The sequence below is a fragment of the Bos indicus genome, chromosome 10 (genome assembly GCF_029378745.1).
Source record: "Bos indicus isolate NIAB-ARS_2022 breed Sahiwal x Tharparkar chromosome 10, NIAB-ARS_B.indTharparkar_mat_pri_1.0, whole genome shotgun sequence".
NCBI lineage: Eukaryota > Metazoa > Chordata > Mammalia > Artiodactyla > Bovidae > Bos > Bos indicus.
In genome coordinates, this window is record NC_091769.1 from 19,306,399 (window position 1) to 19,327,259 (window position 20,861).

General features: G+C 37.6%; 1 protein-coding gene across 2 annotated transcripts in view; it reads left to right on the forward strand.

The window, feature by feature from the left end:
* The window catches only part of ARIH1 (ariadne RBR E3 ubiquitin protein ligase 1), a 108,057-nt gene that overhangs the window by 68,325 nt on the left and 18,871 nt on the right, over positions 1–20,861 (forward strand). For both annotated transcript variants that reach the window (XM_019968236.2, XM_019968237.2), the window contains 6 exons: positions 5,118–5,210; positions 5,716–5,771; positions 14,053–14,119; positions 15,411–15,517; positions 18,235–18,277; positions 18,804–18,875. In XM_019968236.2, the coding sequence (XP_019823795.1) occupies positions 5,118–5,210; positions 5,716–5,771; positions 14,053–14,119; positions 15,411–15,517; positions 18,235–18,277; positions 18,804–18,875 (438 nt within the window). The remainder of the gene's footprint in view (positions 1–5,117; positions 5,211–5,715; positions 5,772–14,052; positions 14,120–15,410; positions 15,518–18,234; positions 18,278–18,803; positions 18,876–20,861) is intronic.

Sequence of the window (20,861 nt, forward strand, 5' to 3'; positions counted from 1 at the left end):
GAAGAAAATGCAATACCAAGAGTGGTAAACAGTGCTAGAGCTTCAGAGAGAGTAATTGAAAGGTTGAGTTTGGAATTAGCAACAAGAAGTTGACTGATGATCCTGAAAAGTAATTTTAAGTATTATGGTAAGATGGGAAACCAAACTACATGAGCTAAAGAGTCATGGACTTGAAGGTGGGAAAGGAAGTGGAGGCAATAAACATAAATTACTCTTTCAAAGGAAGTTTGGCTATGTAAGTGACAGGACAAGAAAGTAAACAGTAGCATTGGTTGGAAAGTAGGTTAAAAGTGTTATGGAAACTGTACCAGGTGTTAGGAAAAAGTAAGCACAGTGAAACTAGGACTTCTTTTCTCACAGTTCTTGGGCTAATAAAGGATAATTTTAACCTTTTCAATTTTGCAAGTGAATGTCACCTGAGATTCTTTATTCAGGCTTTATTAATTGGATGAATGCTTTCTTTACTTAAATTATTTACCTGACTCCCATGTATCAATTTCCACTATTCTTCAAACACTGATAACTTGTGTTTTATTATTGTTTATCTTCAATACCTTTAACCTTCGAGAAAGCAACTTTGCTTTATATAGTGCCACATGAAAACAGGTTTTTAAGTAAATGTTTCTGACAGTTTAGTTTATAAAATTGATACTTTGGGGCTATTTTGGGTGGTCTCTTCTTTAAAAACAATTTCCTGAGATTTTGGAACACTCTTTTTAAGTTCAGAGATTCCTCCTCTGTCCCCCTACCCCCTTGTGTTGTGTCCAGTTCAGGAATTTCTTAGCCTTGGCAACAGTTACTTTATATAATAATATTATTTTCAATCAAAGCTTAAGATTTAGCTCTATTAGAAAATATAGCTTGAGCTATCATCTTTTTTATGAAGTAAATCATTTTATACTTTCTAAGAATAAGGTATAGATAAAAGCAAAATTGAAGACTGTGAGAGTTGCCACCCTCTTTTTGGTTTACCTTTGGACATGTATGTGTGATTTATTTTTTTAATTTATGTTGTTTAGTCTTGTTACCTGTTTAATTTAAAAAGTTATTGGAAAGGGGGAAAAAAAAAAACAACTTTGTTTTTGTCTTTTTATGTTATCTTAAAAGAGCCCTGGTGTAAAAGTCCCCCAAAGTAGACGTGTTACCTATAGAGATCACCGCGTAACCATTGTGACCTTTAACCTATCAGTCTTTGTAAAAAAGAGGAAAGCACATGAGGGTGTGTTTGTGTTTTTAGGTTATGAATAAAACATTTTAGAATTACTGATACGATTTTATTATATTTGTAGAATGCCCCCTCAAATATCAAAAATCAAATACTCTCCTTTAGTAATCTGACAATAGGTTAGTGCCAGATCTCCTTCACTGTTGTGAGTAGTAGTAAGAATAGATTCTTTTTATTTCTCAGATCTTTTGTTTTTGGATTAGAATATTGATTTCCCAAATATCTATCTTCACTTATTTTGTGACTCAGGTAGAATCACTGTCACTCTCTGAATAGTAACATTTTAACCTTGATATTTTCCATATTATTTGGTCTGTAAAACCAGTATCAGGACTCTGAACTTTTTCTTTCCCAGTTACTTTCCAAGTATATTTTACATAGTTAGTATGCTATAATATTGTATCTTATTTGCATTTATAGTTCATAAGCAACATCAGAAATTTTGTAAGCATATTTCAAATAACAGCTAATTAGAAAATGTTGTAGAATTTAAAATGCCACTTTAATAAGAGCCACAAAATGAATAAAAGAGCTAAGAATAAACTTGGCAAGAAATATGAAAGACCTATATGAAGGAAAGGGGAGATAAATAAATGACAAGTATTTGGAAAGATAGAATATTAATAAAATGAAGCAAAGAGTAGATTGATGAGGGTAGAGAGAAGCTAGTCTTACCAAATTCAGAAATAGGCAGTGCAGTAAAGCAGAATAGAGTTGAGTATTGTTTAGTTGCTCAGTCGTGTCCGACTCTTTGCCACTCCATGGACTGTAGCCTGCCAAGCTCCTCTGTCCATGGGATTTCCCAGGCAAGAACTGGAGTGGTTTACCATTTCTTTCTCCAGGGGATCTTCGTGACCCAGGGATCAAACTTGGATCTCTTGAATTGGCAGGCGGATTCTTTATCAGTGAGCCACCAGAGAAGCCAGAGTCGAGTATATTGGTGGAGAATTTAATACACAACAGAGAGGGTATTTCCTTTAAGGAGGATTATTTAATAAATGGTATTGGAACAACTCTGTAACCATCTGGAAACTTAGATTTCTGCCTTACTCCTTATATCAAAATTAATTTAGGACTCTTCTGATGGTCCAGTAGTTAAGAATCTGCCTGCCAGTTTAGGGGACACGGATTTGATCCCTGGTCTGGTAAGATTCCACATGCCACAGGGAACTGGCATAGGCGGCTAAGCCTATGAACTGTAACTACTGGAGCTCTCGCACCCTAGAACCTGTGTTCCAAACAAGAGAAGCCACTGCGTTGAAAAGTCCGTGTACTGCAACTAAAGAGTAGCCCTGTCTTGCTGCAACTAGAGATGCCTGTGCTCAGCGACAAAGACCCAGTGCAGCTCCCCCCCCAAAAAAACACAACTTTTTTTTTCCAGGTTTAAAAATTTATTTGCACATATTGAAACAAAATAATCTTTTAACTAGTTTTTCCTTTGTATGTCTTGCTTTCGTTTTTAATTTATTTTTTTTTATTGAAGGATGATTGTTCTACGGAATTTTGTTGTTTTCTGTCAAACCTCAACGTGAATCAGCCACAGATATACATATATCCCCTTGCATTTGAATCTCCCTCCCATCTCCTGCCCCATCTCCCCCCTCTAGATTGATACAGAGCCCCTGTTTGAGTTTCCTGAGCCTTACAGCAGATTCCTGTTAGCTCTGTTTTACATGTGGTAATATAAGTTTCCATGTTACTCTTGCATACATCTCTCCCTCTCCTCCCCTCTCCCCATGTCCATAAGTCTGTCACAACTTTTTTCAACTTAAGAAGAAACTAATTTAGAGGCCATGGATTCTAAAGCTGATACATTTTGCTGTATATGAATGAAGAGCTTCTGCACAGCAGCAAAATGTATTGAAACTGGGAGAAAATATTTTCCATACTTATAAACAGTCAATTTTCTAAATAAGTAAAAACAAAAAAAAAACCAGTAAAACATTTAGAAAAAATGCCCAGAGGAAAATTTGGCAAAAAAGGTGAAGAAAATACACAGAAAAAGAAATATACAGCCTTAAATCTTGTTTCAAATTTTTAAGCTTCACTCAAAAGGAGAAATTAAAATCAAAACTCTTGGTAGTTAGTTCATTTTCACCTGTTACTGGCAAAAATCAAGGAGTTTTAAGTGTTTGGGCATGGGTGTGAGAAGGTTTTCTTCAGTAGTGTAAATTGCAACAACCTCTTTGCAATAATCAAAATGTATACTGTTAGAATTTCACTTGTACAAATTTTTCCTGATATACATTCATTTGATCGCACAGATAATAAAAAGAAAACCAAGATACAGAAGAAGGTTTGTGGTACTTCTACCATATATTGGAAATAGTGATTACTTCTGGGTAGAGAAGTAGAGGACAAGGTAGAGAAAGATGGAGATAAGACTTTTTTTTTTTTTTTAACATAAACTCATATTGTTAAATAATTGTCTTTAACTATAGCCTATATTATATTAATTTAAAAAGAATTAGGTGGTAAATATAGTAAAATATTTTTAAAGTAAAATATGATAACCATGTTTGTCTTTTGAAGTGTAGTCTTCTACACTCTTAATATTACTTAAAGTACCTGCTTTTAATATCCCATTATAGAATATAATAAGGTTCATTTAACCAGCCATCAAATTGAAAGTATTTCAAATCATGTAAGTAGTATAACATTAGGCCAAAATGTTACTATTATTATTCTTACTATTAAAGTATTACTACTATTCTGAAGAATAGTAGTATTTTGGTTTCCATAAGGTTTTATTTTCTAGGTTAGGTATATTCCAGTGCAGCTCCGAGAACTGTGGTATCCGTGTGACATTTTAGAAATAACACCATTGGGAGCTCCCTGGTAGTCCAGTGGTTAAGACTTGGTGCTTTCATTGCTGTGGGGCTGCGTTCACTTCCTGGTCGGGGAACTAAGATCCTGCAAACCAAGCAAGCAGTATGGCCAAAAAATAATAATAAAGTAGCAGCTTTATTGAGATGTAATTCACATACCATACAACTTGCTTATTTAAAATGGTCTTAAGCATAGTCACAGAGTTGTGTAGCCATCACCACAATTCATTTTCAAACATTTTAATAATCCCCCAAGGACCTTGTGTAGTCACTTCCCATTCCTCTCAAGCTTGTTAGCCTTAGGCAACCACAATCTACAAGTGAAAGCAAACAACATGTGGTTATTTGGTGACTGGTTTATTTTACTAGCATGTTTGCAAGGTTTGTCCACATTATAGTGCGTGCTTTACTGCTTTGATGGCTGAGTAATTTTCTGTTACATGGATATTCCACATTTTGCTTATTTATCAGTTGATGGACATTGGATTTGTTTCCAGTTTGGAATTATTGTGGCTAATGCTGCTGTGAACATTTGTGTACAAGTTTTTATGTGGGTATATACCTAGCAGTGGAGTTGCTGAATCATTTGGTAATAACTTTTAATTTCTTGAGAAACTGCCAATGTTTTCCAAAATTCCTGTACGTTCCCACTAGCAGTGTTTGAGGGTTCTGATTTCTCCATATCCTTGTCAGCACTTTTATTGTGTCTTTTTGATTATAACTGTCCTAGTGGGTGTGAAGTGGTGTTTCATTGTGACTTTGATTTACCTTTCCTGATGATTAAGGATATTGAGCATCTTTTCATTTGCTTATTGGTACAAACTTGTGTGCTTTTCCTAAAAATTATAAATATCTAATGTAGAATCATCTCTCGTTGTTTTCTGTTCAGTGAATGTGTGTATAGATTTTGCCCCATAGAAATTCGTTTTAGGAGCCCATTTAGTCCTGTCAAATTGGACATTTTAGCCACTATGAGAAACATGATCTGATTGATTCTTATTGAGTCACTATAGTGATTCTTCTGATAATTTCTTTTGAAAGTCCATATATTATTTTTGTTGCAGTATTTCACTGGCCTTGAATGTGGACATAAGTTTTGTATGCAGTGCTGGAGTGAATATTTAACTACCAAAATAATGGAAGAAGGCATGGGACAGGTAAAGATGCCAATTTGTTCTTGAGATTTTGTTGAATTTCTTTTAAGTGTTTAGACTGTTACACAAATATAAACAGGTAAAGCATTCTGAGTTGTGAATTATATTTGGCTCTTTTTTCTAGGTTAAAACAACTAAAAGATAATTGAGATTTTTTTTTTCCTATTTACAATGAGATATTCCAGTTAAAAATCCAGTGCAGGTAATGTTTTCTTAGCAGGCATTAACATTTGTATTTATCCAGGCTAAACTTGTTGAGAATTTTTGTTGTGTATCTCTTGCCTTTGCCAGTTAAGTTTAATATTGAAAAACCAGTTGTTTGGGTTAGCAATTTTAGTTGCTTTATAGTGACAGATACTCACATACAGGTTTCTTTTAAAAGAAAGGAAATGATTAGGGTCCTATAAATGTTAAGGTATCCTCAGAACCTAGCAAATTCCTGGCAGTGGTAAACATTTAGTAAATATTTGTTGAATGAAGACGTAGTTTAAATTTCAATCTTTTCCAGACTATTTCGTGTCCTGCTCATGGTTGTGATATCTTAGTGGATGACAACACAGTTATGTAAGTACTTTTGATAGATTCTGCATGTTGAATATATATTAGCTGATTAAGCCAAATTAATTTTTGCTCAACACCACACTGGAAGTGAACATTTAAAGTCTGGAGAGACATTCTAACGTACATTCCTTTGTAGTACACAAGCCTGTTTGTAGCCTGGTTAAATGCCCAGTCAGTATTTTGTTAAGTTGGCAATGCGTGATAGCTAGATTTCAGCGAACTTTGCAGTTGGAGGATAGGTTATGTCAGTGTATCAGTTGATCTTCTGAGAAGCAGAGCCAGGACATAGTTAGAACGTGCTTTATTACGGATAGCATCTATGTAGGATAAATAGGAATAGGAGGAGTGGACAGACATGATACAGTTCTGACACCTGTTGAGAAAGAAGGAAGAAGAATTCAGTAGGAAGTGACTAAGACTGTGTGCAGCTGTGAGAGTCTCTGTCAGCCCTATCGGGAACCCCAGTGCATAGATTTCCCACACAGGATGCTTCAGGCAGCAGAAATGGCCAGGCCCCGGCACCAGTGTCACGCTTAGTCTCTCACTGGGAGCTAAGCAGGGCGGGTGTGGCCTCATCTGGAACACTGCTACGAATCTCAAAGGCACTGCAGCTGGAGGCTGTTGGCTAACTACTGGCCTTGTGAAAGGTTCCCTTTTGAAGGAGAGAAAGAAACTTGAAGAAAGAGGTGTAATTAGCTCCTGTACATGGGATAAAATCCGGAGTCGCTTAATTCCTGAGTCAGTGCTGTTTTTATAACCTCAGGCAGCCTAATTGATTTTAGTCTAGGAAGATAAATAGACCGAGGGCCTGAATGATCCACAGACAAATTTTATAATTAGTCCTGGATAATTGCCCGTATAGAAAGGTATGTCTGCATTTAAGCACTGGGATTTGAGAGTAATAAGAGTGAAAGCAGCCATGGGTTTTAGTGAGCAAATTCTTAACCTAATGAAGCCATAAATTGACTTAACCAGCACAGTTTATAAAGCCACTGATTCCACTTGATTAATCCCAACCTACTTTGGTTTACTAAAATACCTTTACTCTTGTCAGCTTGTCTTTCAGTAAATCTTATTTCCATTAACCATGTATGGTCTTAAAGTACCACCATCCTTCCAGTTGTCTTTATCTTGTCCTCTGATACTTTTAATTCTTTGTATTCTTTCATCAGTACAGGTCACTGTATCTTTTCATTTCTTCCACAAACATTTACTGGGAGCCTGTTTTATTAGCACATAAACACAGGAGAACAAATTAAGATACATTTCCTTTCCCCAAGAGGTTCCTAATAATAAATACATAGTTTACATTTGATGCATGCATGTTTGCCAAATCCTTTCAGTTGTGTCTGACTTTTTATGACCCTATGGACTGTACCCCTCCAGGCTCTTCTGTCCATAGGGTTTCCCAGGCAAGAATACTGGAATAGGTTGCCATCCCCTTCTCCAGGGGATCTTCCCAACCCGGGAATTGAACCCCTGTCTGTTGTGTCTCCTGCATTAGCAGGCAGGTTCTTTACCACCACTGCCACCTGAGAAGCCCATTTTATGTGTAAATGTATGTATAAAGTACAGTTACAGGGAAACACATTACCTAAAGAATTAGGGCATCTTAGGGAGAGATACCAAGGATTAAAAATTTTGTGTGGAGAGTAATAGTCCATGAACTTCTCTTTTATGTATTCTGTCATGGCTAAAGCACAAAGTAGCAGATTACTAGAGATGAGGATGAAAAGAGTTTGACAGTTTGAGTTTTGTCATAAAAGGTTATTAGGACTGATGAGATTTGCATTTTCTCATCAAATGCAAAGGAGGATAGTGTAGAGTGGGGAGGCATTTGGGCAGTGAGATGTGGTTAGAAGATTATTGTTTATCATGCCTGGTTAAATAAATAAATGTAAATCAACATTAGATATTCTGACATTAATCATCTTTCTATGTTTGTTATTTGGCTGCACCTTAGTTGTGGCACGTGGGATCTTGGTTGCCTGAGGCAGGATCTTTCGCTGTGGCACTTGGACTCCCTACTTGTGTGTGGCACAGGCTTAGTTGCTCCATGGCATGTGAGATCTTAGTTCCCTTACCAGGGATCGTCCCCTGTGTTGAAGGCTGATTCTTAACCGCTGGACCACCAGGGAAGCCCCTTAATTATTTTTTAATTTTTAAAAAAATATTTATTTAGGTATTTGGCTGTGCTGGGTCTTAGTTGCAGCACGTGGGGTCTAGTTCCCTAACCAGGGATCAAACCTATGTCACCTCCATTAGAAACACGGGGTCTTAAGCCACTGGACCACTGGGGACGTCCCATTGGTTTTTAAATGATGTAAACTTCTCATAACAGAACATTCACCTTTTTAACTGAAGTACGCGGTTCTGTGGCTTTTTGAATACTTATGTGATGTTGTGTAACCATCACCACTATCTAATTCCAGAACATTTTCATCAGCCCCAAAAGAAATCCCATATCCACTAAACAGTTACTCTTGACTCCCTCCTTTCCCTAGACTCTGACAACTACTCACCTTTGCTGTCTGCATGGATTTGCTTACTCTGGACATTTCATTTAAATGCAGTCATACAGTGTATGACCTTTTGTGAATGGCTTCCTTCACTTAACATAATGTGTTCAAAGTTCATTCATGTTGCAGCATGTATAAGGACATCATTCCTTTTTATGGCTAACTAATGTTCCATTATACGGATATTCCATATTTTATTTCTCCATGAGTTCTTGGACATTTGAGTTATTTTTGCTTTTTGTAGAAATCTTTGTTACTATTTGAATATTTGTGTGCAAGGTTTATATTGAACACCTGTTTTTAATTCTCTTGAATGTATATACCTTGGAGTGGAATTAATTGTTGAGTCATATGGTAATTTTGTGTTTGGCTTTTTGAGGAACAGCCTTGTGCACTAATTACTTTTATCCCTCAGTTTCAACATGTGCAAAATCTGAAGGTTTACTCATTTGAAAAGTACTTACTAAATACTTTCCACAGGCCAGGCAGTGTATTGGACATAAGAGATCCTTTCATGGAGCTTATTGTTTGGTTGAGAATAGGGAATTAGGGAGGCAGATATTAAAGAATGATTATATGATAGCTGGGTGATGAAAATTATGACACATTCTGTAAAGAAGTGTATAATTTGCCATGAAAACTGAAGGGGAGTGGTCTACATCTAGACTGGTATGAATTGTAGGAAGGGCCTCCTTGAGTGAGTAACAGTACATCTTAACTGAGTGAAATAATAATGATGGTGATGAATTCAGCTTCATCTAATATTTATTGAGTGCTTACTATTTGCCAGGCACTGTGCTAGTCTCCCAGCTCTATTTCTGCTATCCATTTTATAGATTAGTAAACTGAAAAATGGGCTTCCCAGGTAGCTCAGGGGTAAGAGTCCACCTGTCAAGCAGGAGATTCGGATTCGATCCCTGGGTTGGGAAGATCCTCTGGAGAAGAAAATGGCAGCCCACTCCAGTATTCTTGCCTGGATAATCCCATGGTCAGAGGAGCCTGGCAGGCTATAGTGCATGGGGTATCAAAGGGTTGGACATGACTTAGCGACTAAAATAACAACAAAATTGAAGAGTGGAAGTCAAAGGACATATCCTCACTTCGTAAGTTGAGAAGCCAGTATTCTAACGTAGGCTGTCCCACTTCAGAGCCCCACTAGGATAATCTTTTGTTTGCTTTCCAAGGGAGGTAGCCCCAAGCAGAAGCCTTTGAGGAAGGGTGTGCTGTGCTTCAGTTCAGTTCAGTTCAGTTCAGTTTCTCAGTCGTGTCCGACTCCTTGCGACCCTGTGAATCACAGCATGCCAGGCCTCCCTGTCCATCACCAACTCCCGGAGTTCAAACTCATGTCCATAGAGTCGGTGATGCCATCCAGCCATCTCATCCTCTGTTGTCCCCTTCTCCTCCTGCCCCCAATCCCTCCCAGCATCAGAGTCTTTTCCAATGAGTCAACTCTTTGCATGAGGTGGTCAAAGTATTGGAGTTTCAGCTTCAGCATCAGTCCTTCCAATGAACACCCAGGACTGATCTCCTTTAGGATGGACTGGTTGGATCTCCTTGCAGTCCAAGGGACTCTCAAGAGTCTTCTCCAACACCACAGTTCAAAGGCATCAATTCTTTGGCACTCAGCTTTCTTCACAGTCCAACTCTTACATCCATACATGACCACTGGAAAAACCATAGCCTTGATTAGACGGACCTTTGTTGGCAAAGTAATGTCTCTGCTTTTGAATATGCTGTCTAGGTTGGTCATAACTTTCCTTCCAAGGAGTAAGCGTCTTTTAATTTCATGGCTGCAGTCACCATATACAGTGATTTTGGAGCCCCCCAAAATAAAGTCTGATACTGTTTCTACTGTTTTCCCATCTATTTGCCATGAAGTGTTGGGACCAGATGCCATGATCTTCGTTTTCTGAATTTTGAGTTTTGAGCCAACTTTTTCACTCTCCTCTTTCACTTTCATCAAGAGGCTTTTTAGTTCCTCTTCACTTTCTGCCATAAGGGTGGTGTCATCTGCATATCTGAGGTTATTGATATTTCTCCCAGCAATCTTGATTCCAGCTTGTGCTTCTTCCAGCCCAGCGTTTCTCATGATGTACTCTGCATATAAGTTAAATAAGCAGGGTGACAATATACAGCCTTGACGTACTCCTTTTCCCATTTGGAACCAGTCTGTGTTCCATGTCCTGTTCTAACTGTTGCTTCCTGACCTGCATACAGATTTCTCAAGAGGCAGATCAGATGGTCTGGTATTCCCATCTCGTGAAGAATTTTCCACAGTTTATTGTAATCCACACAGTCAAAGGGTTTGGCATAGTCAATAAAGCAGAAATAGATGTTTTTCTGGAACTCTCTTGCTTATTCCATGATCCAGCGGATGTTGGCAATTTGATCTCTGGTTCCTCTGCCTTTTCTAAAACCGGCTTGAACATCTGGACGTTCACGGTTCACGTATTGCTGAAGCCTGGCTTGGAGAATTTTGAGCATTACTTTACTAGCGTGTGAGATGAGTGCAATTGTGCGGTAGTTTGAGCATTCTTTGGCATTGCCTTTCTTTGGGATTGGAATGAAAACTGACCTTTTCCAGTCCTGTGGCCACTGCTGAGTTTTCCAAATTTGCTGGCATATGAGTGCAGCACTTTCACAGCATCATCTTTCAGGATTTGAAATAGCTCAACTGGAATTCCATCACCTCCACTAGCTTTGTTCGTAGTGATGCTTTCTAAGGCCCACTTGACTTCACATTCCAGGTTGTCTGGCTCTAGGTGAGTGATCATACCATCATGATTATTGGTCGTGAAGATCTTTTTTGTACAGTTCTTCTGTGTATTCTTGCCACCTCTTCTTAATATCTTCTGCTTCTGTTAGGTCCATACCATTTCTGTCCTTTATCGAGCCCATCTTTGCATGAAATATTCCCTTGGTATCTCTGATTTTCTTGAAGAGATCTCTAGTCTTTCCCATTCTGTTGTTTTCCTCTACTTCTTTGCATTGATTGCTGAGGAAGGCTTTCTTATCTCTCCTTGCTATTCTTTGGAACTCTGCATTCAGATGCTCATATCTTTCCCTTTCTCCTTTGCTTTTTGCTTCTCTTCTTTTAACAGCTATTTGTAAGACCTCCCCAGACAGCCATTTTGCTTTTTTGCATTTCTTTTCCATGGGGATGGTCTTGATCCCTGTCTCCTGTACAATGCCATGAACCTCCGCCCAAAGTTCATCAGGCACTCTATCGGATCTAGTCCCTTAAATCTATTTCTCACTTCCACTGTATAATCATAAGGGATTTGATTTGGGTCATACCTGAATGGTCTAGTGGTTTTCTCCACTTTCTTCAATTTAAGTCTGAATTTGGCAATAAGGAGCTCATGATCTGAGCCACAGTGAGCTCCCAGTCTTGTTTTTGCTGACTGTATAGAGCTTCTCCATCTTTGGCTGCAAAGAATATAATCAGCCTGATTTCGGTGTTGACCATCTGGTGATGTCCAGGTGTAGAGTCTTCTCGTATGTTGTTGGAAGAGGGTGTTTATTATGACCAGTGTGTTCTCTTGGCAAAACTCTATTAGCCTTTGCCTTGCTTCATTCCGTATTCCAATTTGCCTGTTACTCCAGGTGTTTCTTGACTTCCTGCTTTTGCATTCCAGTCCCCTATAATGAAAAGGACATCTTTTTTGTGTGTTAGTTCTAAAAGGTCTTGTCGGTCTTCATAGAACCGTTCAATTTCAGCTTCAGCGTTACTGGTTGGGGCATAGGCTTGGATTACCGTGATATTGAATGGTTTGCCTTGGATACAAAGAGAGATCAATCTTTCGTTTTTGAGACTGTATCCAAGTACTACATTTCGGACTCTTTTGCTGACCATGATGGCTACTCCATTTCTTCTAAGGGATTCCTGCCCACAGTAGTAGATATAATGGTCATCTGAGTTAAATTCACCCATTCCAGTCCATCTTAGTTCACCGATTCCTAGAATGTCAACGTTCACTCTTGCCATCTCCTTTTGACCACTTCTCATTTACCTTGATTCATGGACCTGACATTCCAGGTTCCTATGCAATATTGCTCTTTACAGCATCGGACCTTGCTTCTCTCACCAGTCACATCCACACCTGTGTATTGTTTTTGCTTTGGCTCCATCCCTTCATTCTTTCTGGAGTTATTTCTCCACTGATCTCCAGTAGCATATTGGGCACCTGCCGACCTGGGGAGTTCCCCTTTCAGTATCCTATCATTTTGCCTTTTCATACTGTTCATGGGGTTCTCAAGGCAAGAATGCTGAAGTGGCTTGCCATTCCCTTCTCCAGTGGACCACATTCTGTCAGACCTCTCCGCCATGACCCGCCCGTCTTGGGTGGCCCTTCACCGCATGGCTTAGTTTCATTGAGTTAGACAAAAAGCTGTGGTCTGTGTGATCAGATTGGCTAGTTTTCTGTGATTATTCTTTCGGTGTGTCTGCCCTCTGATCCCCTCTCGCAACACCTGCTGTCTTACTTGGGTTTCTCTTACCTTGGACGTGGGGTATCTCTTCACAGCTGCTCCAGTAAAGCGCAGCCACTGCTCCTTACCTTGGACGAGGGGTCTCTCCTCACGGCTGCCCCTCCTGACCTTGGGCATGGAGTAGCTCCTCTCGGCCCTCCTGTGCCTGCGCAGCCGCCGCTCCTTGGACATGGGGTTGCTCTTCTCTGACGCCTCCCCTGACCTCCGGTGTGCTGTGCTTAGTTGTTGCTATGTCTGTCTCTTTGCAACCCCCTGGACTGTAGCCAGCCAGGCTCCTCTGTCCATGGGGATTCTCCAGACAAGAATACTGAAGTGGGTTGCCATGGCCTTCTCCATGGGATCTTCCCAACCCAGGGATCAAACTGAGGTCTCTTGCATTGCAGGCAGTTTCTTTACTGTCTCAGTCACCAGGGAGGCCCTGAGGAAGGGTGGTGCTTACTATTTTGAAAGAATACAGATGCGAGAGGAGTACACTGAGGAGTGCACAGGACTGGGTGGGGATCTTTTGTAAGGGCAGTGTGATAAGAGAAGTGAGTGGTATAAGAAACTCAAGATGATATTGGACTTTACATTTTTTTGGTACTGTTCTTAATAGCTTCTTTGGTGGTTACTTTCTTTGCTTTAATACCGTTTTCCTATAATACCCACAGGCATGTTTAACTAGTGAAAATTAAACTTGAAGGTTCTTCACTTTCATGAGTTCCTGTGAGTTTAAGAAATTCTTGTGACTTACAGTATTCTAGGTGAATAAGGAATGCCAGATTGCAATTAGTAAGCATTTCTAATAAATTACCAGAAGATTTCAGAAGAAGAAGGCTATCAGAATTATATGTGGCAAAACCTATATCCATCTCTGAACATTCCTGTCAAGATTGTTTTATTTCACACACTGATTTTAGGGGAGGAGATCTTAGGAAAGGTGGCCAAGAATTGCTGTCTTAAGGCAAGATATGAGAGTCAGAAGACTCTGAAAGGGGCCCAAATTTGGCGATAGTTGGTAAGTCATTAGACTACAACACAAATACCAGTTGGGTAAAAATGGAATATTTAGAGTATAAGAACCAGGGGGAAACATCTACCAAAATAAAATTATAGAAACTTTGAGATTATTGTTTTGATTCCTAGAGTTATATATGTTGACAGTTTATATATATATTTTAGTACTTTCAATTTAAGGCAGTTTCATACCAGAGCATTGAAATTTTATTTTATGAATGTGGAAAATACCCTTAGCTGAAAACCTCCTAATAAACTATTTTTATTCTCACTTTCAGGCGCCTGATCACAGATTCAAAAGTTAAATTAAAGTATCAGCATTTAATAACAAATAGCTTTGTAGAGGTAAGTGATTCTCATAAGTTTTCATTCTTTAAATAAAAGAAATTCTGCTTATTAATAGAAGTACTCAGTTTGTCTTACATAAGAAACACCTTTATGATAACTTCAGTTACTATCTTTTTATGAAGCATACCAAAATACCTTTATTCTCAAAAGAATCTGACAAATCAATAAATAGATGTCTTTTCATAGGTCTTAAGCTTTGATAAAATTATTTTTATAGTCTTTATCCTTAGCAGAGAACTGTAGCTGATTCTTAGTGATGTCATGTTTCATCACGTTTGATACATTAGCCCTGCTATATCTCTACTTGTTTTACCTTCCTTGCATTACGAGTAAACTTGGTTAAAAATGAATTGTTTAGTGGTTTTTGTATGTTGTATCAAGTATGGCTTAACAGAAAAGAAATTGTCAAAGCACGGCGAGTCTGCTTTTTGTAAATAAAGGTTTATTTGAACACGCCCATGTGGTCTGTGACTGCTTTTGTGCTGCAGTGGCAGAGTTGAGTAGTTGCTAAAGAATGGCCCATGAAGCCAAATATATCTACTATCGGGCTCCATTTGAAAGAAGTTTGCCAGCCCCTGTGTAAGAGCATGAGTGTAACTTGGTATTTCACTTCTAGAAAGTAATATTAATTTTTATTAGCAGTTAAACTGAAGGTCTTCTAGAAATAGCAGTTGTAAAGAATACACATTTTTAAAAATGGTCAATAAACTTGAATTCTCATGGAGTGTTCCTTGAGCAATGTTTTGTCCCATAATAAAAATATATCAAAAGTTATATTTCTTTTGAAGAACTAAAATGCAACCATTGCTGTGGCTTAGGAACTGGTTTTTGTTTTTAGAAGAACTTTTTATGGCCAAAGAGAGGAATTCCATGTGTATTCTTTAGCTTGTTTCATATAGCATATGAACTCCTTCCCTGAGTAGAAGCATTACCTTATTTTTTTGCATCTTATAAAATTGCCCTGAAATAGAACCATACACAAATTGATGTGTGTTAATGATCACATAATGGTGATTATTTATTTTAAAGTTTCCCAGTGGGATTTTGAAGATAGAACAAGAGATAGTTTATAATTCCAGGTATTCAAGTGATCTATAATCTTAGAAAAACAGTACATCCAGAAGCATTGCTGTAAAAGACTATTGATAGCAGGGTTTTAAATGCTTGTGACACCATCCGCACTTTATGATAGTGAGGAAGTAGTATACATAATTGCATGGTGTGCTGGGAAATCTTGCATCATGATTTAATTTGCTGTCATTTTTTAATTTTCTAACTTGTATTTCAGTGCAATCGACTGTTAAAGTGGTGTCCTGCCCCAGACTGCCACCACGTTGTTAAAGTTCAGTATCCTGATGCTAAACCTGTTCGCTGCAAATGTGGGCGCCAGTTTTGGTAAGCAGGTGATTTCCTGAATTGGAGTAGTACACATAGCTTTTCTATTTATTTTTGGTAGTGAAATAGAAAATTTTCTTTACCTCAGGTAGGTTGGTGATAACTGATTTTAAATAGCATATATTTCTTTAAAATAAAACTTAGCTTAAAAAGTCTCATATCTTAAGATAATTTTCCTCTTTCTATGTTGCTGTAAGTTTTGGATTTATTTTCTTATGGGAAAAAAAAGTGCAGTTATAATCACTTTTCCTTGTATCCTCCATTGGCACATATATAGGAACAAACCTAAAGATCTGGGACAAGAACTTAGTTCTCATTTCTGATTAACAGCTTATTTTGTCACATTGTTTTTTGTTTCCTTATGGCTCATGATTTGTATTCAGATTATCTCTTAGGAAATACAGAGTTAGGAGTTTTTAATTTCCTTTGTTCTGATGAGTTTAATCTTGGTCCTAAAAATATGTAGATAAATTTGGAAAGCTAAAACTTGGTTGATTAGATGTTGATTAAATCTTTTAGTTGTTGATTAAATCTTTTTTAACTAAGAGTTTTCTCTGGGGCTTCTGGCCCCAGCTTTCTTGGTAACCTGGATTCTTGAAGTACCATAGCCTTTGAATTCTAGGTTCAACTTAGCAGGGAATTTCCATTACCACACATTAGAGACCATTCCTTTATGGATCTTTTAGAAATGAGAAGCTGTTAAAGCCAAGGGGCTCTATAGGTAGCAAATACACATTTTATTGGTTTTCCATATCATTCTTTTTTTGTTGTTTGTTTCTGTTTTGGTCATGGGTACGCATTTTGTGGGATCGTAGTTCCCTGACCAGGGTTTGAACCCAGGCCCTTGGCAGTGAGAGGATGGAGTCCTAACCACTAGCCCTCTAGGGAAATTGCTCTGTATCATTCTTTTTTTCCTCCAAACAGCAATAGATTTAGTCTTAGCATCATTAATACTAAATATTTCCCAAAAGAATAGGTAAAACTCACAGAGATTAAGTTTGTGTAAAGTACATGCTATTTTGGTAAAGGTTATACATTATCATTTCAGAATTTACTCTGTAGACATAGTGTGGAGTCTAATTCCTTCCCTGCTTTCAAATATATTTTGTGTATGAAGTATTTCAAATACAGGTTTAGTATAGAGAATAACAGCAATACTTAAACACTTAAAAAGTTACAACCGACCTTAATGAAAATCAGTTTGTTTTTGTCAAGAAATAAAACATGAAAGATATATTTGAAGCTTCTTGATGTTCCTTTCTCTATTCCATTCCCCGTCTTCTAGAACTAACCATTATCGTGGCTTCATTTAAACTGAGAGCACTTTATTCTTCTAATTTGCAAAGGATTTTGGGCATTCCCAAAGTACTTGATTAATTAATCAGCCATTCCACGCTTATGTTTTTCACAAGCATTTGTTTTTATTCTTAGTAGTATTGTTAGTCACTCAGTTGTGTCTGATTCTTTGCGACCCCATGTACTTTAGCCTGCCATGCTCCTCTGTCTATGGGATTTTAAGGCAAGAATGCTGGAGGGGGTTGCCATTTCCTTCTCCAGGGGATCTTGCTGATTCAGGGATAGAACCAGGGTCTCCAGCATTGCAGGCAGACTCTTTACCATCTGAGCCACGAGGGAGTGTTTATTCTTAATTTATACTGTTTAAACCATGCTCCTAGAAAGCAGAAAGGAATTAGCAGTTAATGTAGCAGAATATGTAGTCATCATCTTTTGTTTTATACCTTGTTTGGTACACTTTACTAGGCTGAGGTTCATTTGTTTGGATCTTGCAAAAATATGTGACCTGTTTGTTTCCCACATATTGCTTACTGTGCATTAGTACTAAAGTATAGAATTACCATACGAAGTCAGACTAACTCTTTATTTGGAATGTTAAATATTTAATATATACCTATGAAGCATTCTTTATGGGGAACCCCACCAGGGCTTCCCTGGTGGCTTAGAGGTTAAAGCATCTGCCTCCAATGCGGGAGACCCGGGTTCGATCCCTGGGTCGGGAATATCCCTGGAGAAGGAAATGGTAACCCACTCCAGTATTCTTGCCTGGAGAATCCCTGGACGGAGAAGCCTGGTAGGCTACAGTCCACAGGGTCGCAGAGTCGGACGTGACTGAGCGACTTCACTTTCACTTTCTATGAAGCATTGTAAGTTCAGATTATTGAACATGATTTCATTTTAGTTCAGTTAGACAGTGGTTGCAGCAAGGAATTACACATATTAAAAACTATCAGAAAATACAACTCTAAACTGATTGTACTGTCTTAACAGTTTGTTCTGGAGAAGGGCATGGTAACCCCCTCCAGTATTCTAGCCTGAAGAATCCCCATGGACAGAGGAGCCTGGTGGGCTACAGTCCACGGGGTCGCAAAGAGTCGGACATGACTAAGTGACTAAGCACACAGCATACAACAGTTTGGTAGCTATTTAGACAGTCATTTATTCTGTAATTGTCATGATAAAATGTCTTCATCCTTCAGGTCATTTCTTCATTTCACACACACACACTCAGTGTGTGCTGGCCCTAGTACTACAGGCTAAGTAAATTACTTCAGAGTAAAATAGACATGGTTCCTTTCCTTGTATTTGCCAGTCACTAGAAACTGGTGAAAGTACTGAGGTTCTGTAAAGCGTGAAGTTGTTTGTTTGTTTACCCACAGTAGGTAGGACTTAATTCTTTTAACTCTTGTGTCACTTAACAGCTTTAACTGTGGAGAAAATTGGCATGACCCTGTTAAATGTAAGGTGAGTTTGCCTGGCATTTTCATTTTTAAATAAGGTAGTAGAGTACTTCTAAGACTTGATGACTTTAAGTCACAGCCCACATTTTGTTATTTATTCATTAGTAGTTGGAACATGGTATTTTGTCCTTTTTATTTCAGGTGATTTTTGCAAATATTCTGGGAACATTGCTTAGGAATAAAGTTATCTCCTGATTATGAGGATAATGAGGGTTAAGGTCCTTCCCTTGGAAAGCTGTATAATTAGCTAAGGGGAAGGACACACCTTGCAGCTGGGCTGCTTGTTGAATTCTAGGTTCCTCACTTCCCTGCAGCTAGAGAAAGTCCTCCTTTGGTTGATTTTTTTCTTTTTTTTTTTAATGTACCTGGACTGTAAATGAGAATCACAGGATTTCTTGGTTTAAAAAGAAGTAAATCCAGTGACAATCCTATCCTTTGGCTTTTACATTTAAGCTTGACTATATTATGTTGATGTAATTTGCTATCCTTAAGTCTTCTGTTGTGCTCTAACAGTTCTTGTTTTCAAACAGTGGTTGAAGAAGTGGATTAAAAAGTGTGATGATGACAGTGAAACCTCTAATTGGATTGCAGCCAACACAAAGGTTGGTATCTTCCTTCAGTAAACACTTGGTATTGAAACTGATAAGAACAGGTGTATCAACTTCAGAAGCAGTAAGTTTACATACTAAAGGGCCTTCTTTTCCCTTTCATTTGATTAGTTTGCTTTTTGTTTTCAGAATGATTGCCTATTAATAATTTTCCTTTGTTTTACTGTTTGAGTTTGTTTTATTGAGTACTCTACTGTAGTATGTGTAGTACTCTGCTTTAGTTTTCTTCCATCAGAAAAGTAGTGGTTGCTTAATCAGTTTTCTACCCTGGGGTTTGATAATATCTTTTCATGTAAATTCTTGGCTGCCTTCTAGTATACCAATAATAGAGTTTACTGCATCTAGCCTTTTTTTTTTTTAACTAGGCTATATTTCTGCCCCTTAAAATCTCCAGGGTTTAACTTTTAAGGAGTTATTCTTTAGGGCAGTATTGAGTCAGAGTAAATGAGTAATTTAATTATGTAATTGAACTGGGCTTAACAAATTTAACGTTTTTAACATGTTGAACTTCCAAAATATAATTTACTAAAAGACTTGATTCCTGAGAAATGGAAGCTTAAGGATAACACGAATATCCTTGGTTTTGGGGGGTTTATTTATTGAATTCATTGGTCGTGATACTAGTTTCAAAGTTCAGTATCTTTATGACATAAACCACATCTTAAACCCTAGAGGAATGTCATACAAATGCAAATAAACTTGAACACCCTTCTTTTCTATCCCTAAGTGGTAAGCATTTGAATCCAAACTGTGTACCCAGCCAATTTTTTGTAGGAAATTGTATAAACATCCAATCTTATGTCCTGTCTGAATAGGAAGTGGCTTTTAGTGGTGACTAATAGTGTTATTCATGGGCTGTTTATTTTTATTGTTGTCTTTCACATATGATGATGATGCTTTGAAGAATATTGAGTTGTTTGACCAGAGTTAGTTATAACTTTGCGGTCTTCCATCACTCAATTATGGGATAATGATAAGAATAAGGATTGCTTAAATGACAGCCAGCACGTGATTCTATAACACTGATACCTGGCTCTACCCTAAAAGATTAAAACATGTTTACATTTCTGTCTCCCAGAAAGCATTGGCAATAAAACAGTCCTGTTGCATAAAAGAAATAACCACATCTTTGGGGAATGTAGTTTTGAAATTAGCATTTCTATGTCTCTGAAACCAGCATGATAAACATACCTTATGGCACTTAAGAAAACCTTACTATAATATCAGAAAGTGGTTGCTTTTTTATTAAAAAAATTTTTTTTCTGTTATTTAAGCATTCTTCTTCAAAAATTGAAGATTTCTCCACCAGAAATGTTCATTAAAGTCCTAGATCCTTAAATATGCTGTCAGATTAGTATTTAGAATAGAGCAGTTGTATTTTCCCTAAGTAGTTTGATTATAAACTACCCTCTCCTGCATCTGGAAAAATCCCTACATACTCTAAATCTCCAAGATATTTGAAATAGGGAGTATAGGTTTGAATATGCTTGACTTTGTTTAGAGGGTAGATTATTAAGTAAGAATGACAATTTGTAATAATAGATTTATCAGTTGGAAGTTTTGAGATGAAACTGAGGGTTTTTCCCTCTGGAGACATTTCAGAAGCTTATTTTTGTTACTAGCACCTTAGATTTGCAGGTTGTTGTTATATTAAGAAATCAATACTGTTTAGTTAATTATAGCCAAGAAATATAGAATGAAACATATTTTAGGCCTGAAATTTGCTTCTTTGGGAAGATGATAGTATTTTTTATGTGAGTAACTTCAAAAATCTGATGGTATTGACCTCTTTTGAAATACTATAGTTTGTGGACAGTAAAATCTGTTCACTTTAGCTGAATTGTACAAATATTATGTTGGGTGATACTTTCCTCCCTTTATGGGAGTAATAGACATCAACACAAAAACATACAGCAAAAATCCAAGCTTTACATCTTATTCATAGTTTTATTAAAAATAATGAGTAAGTTTCATTCTCTA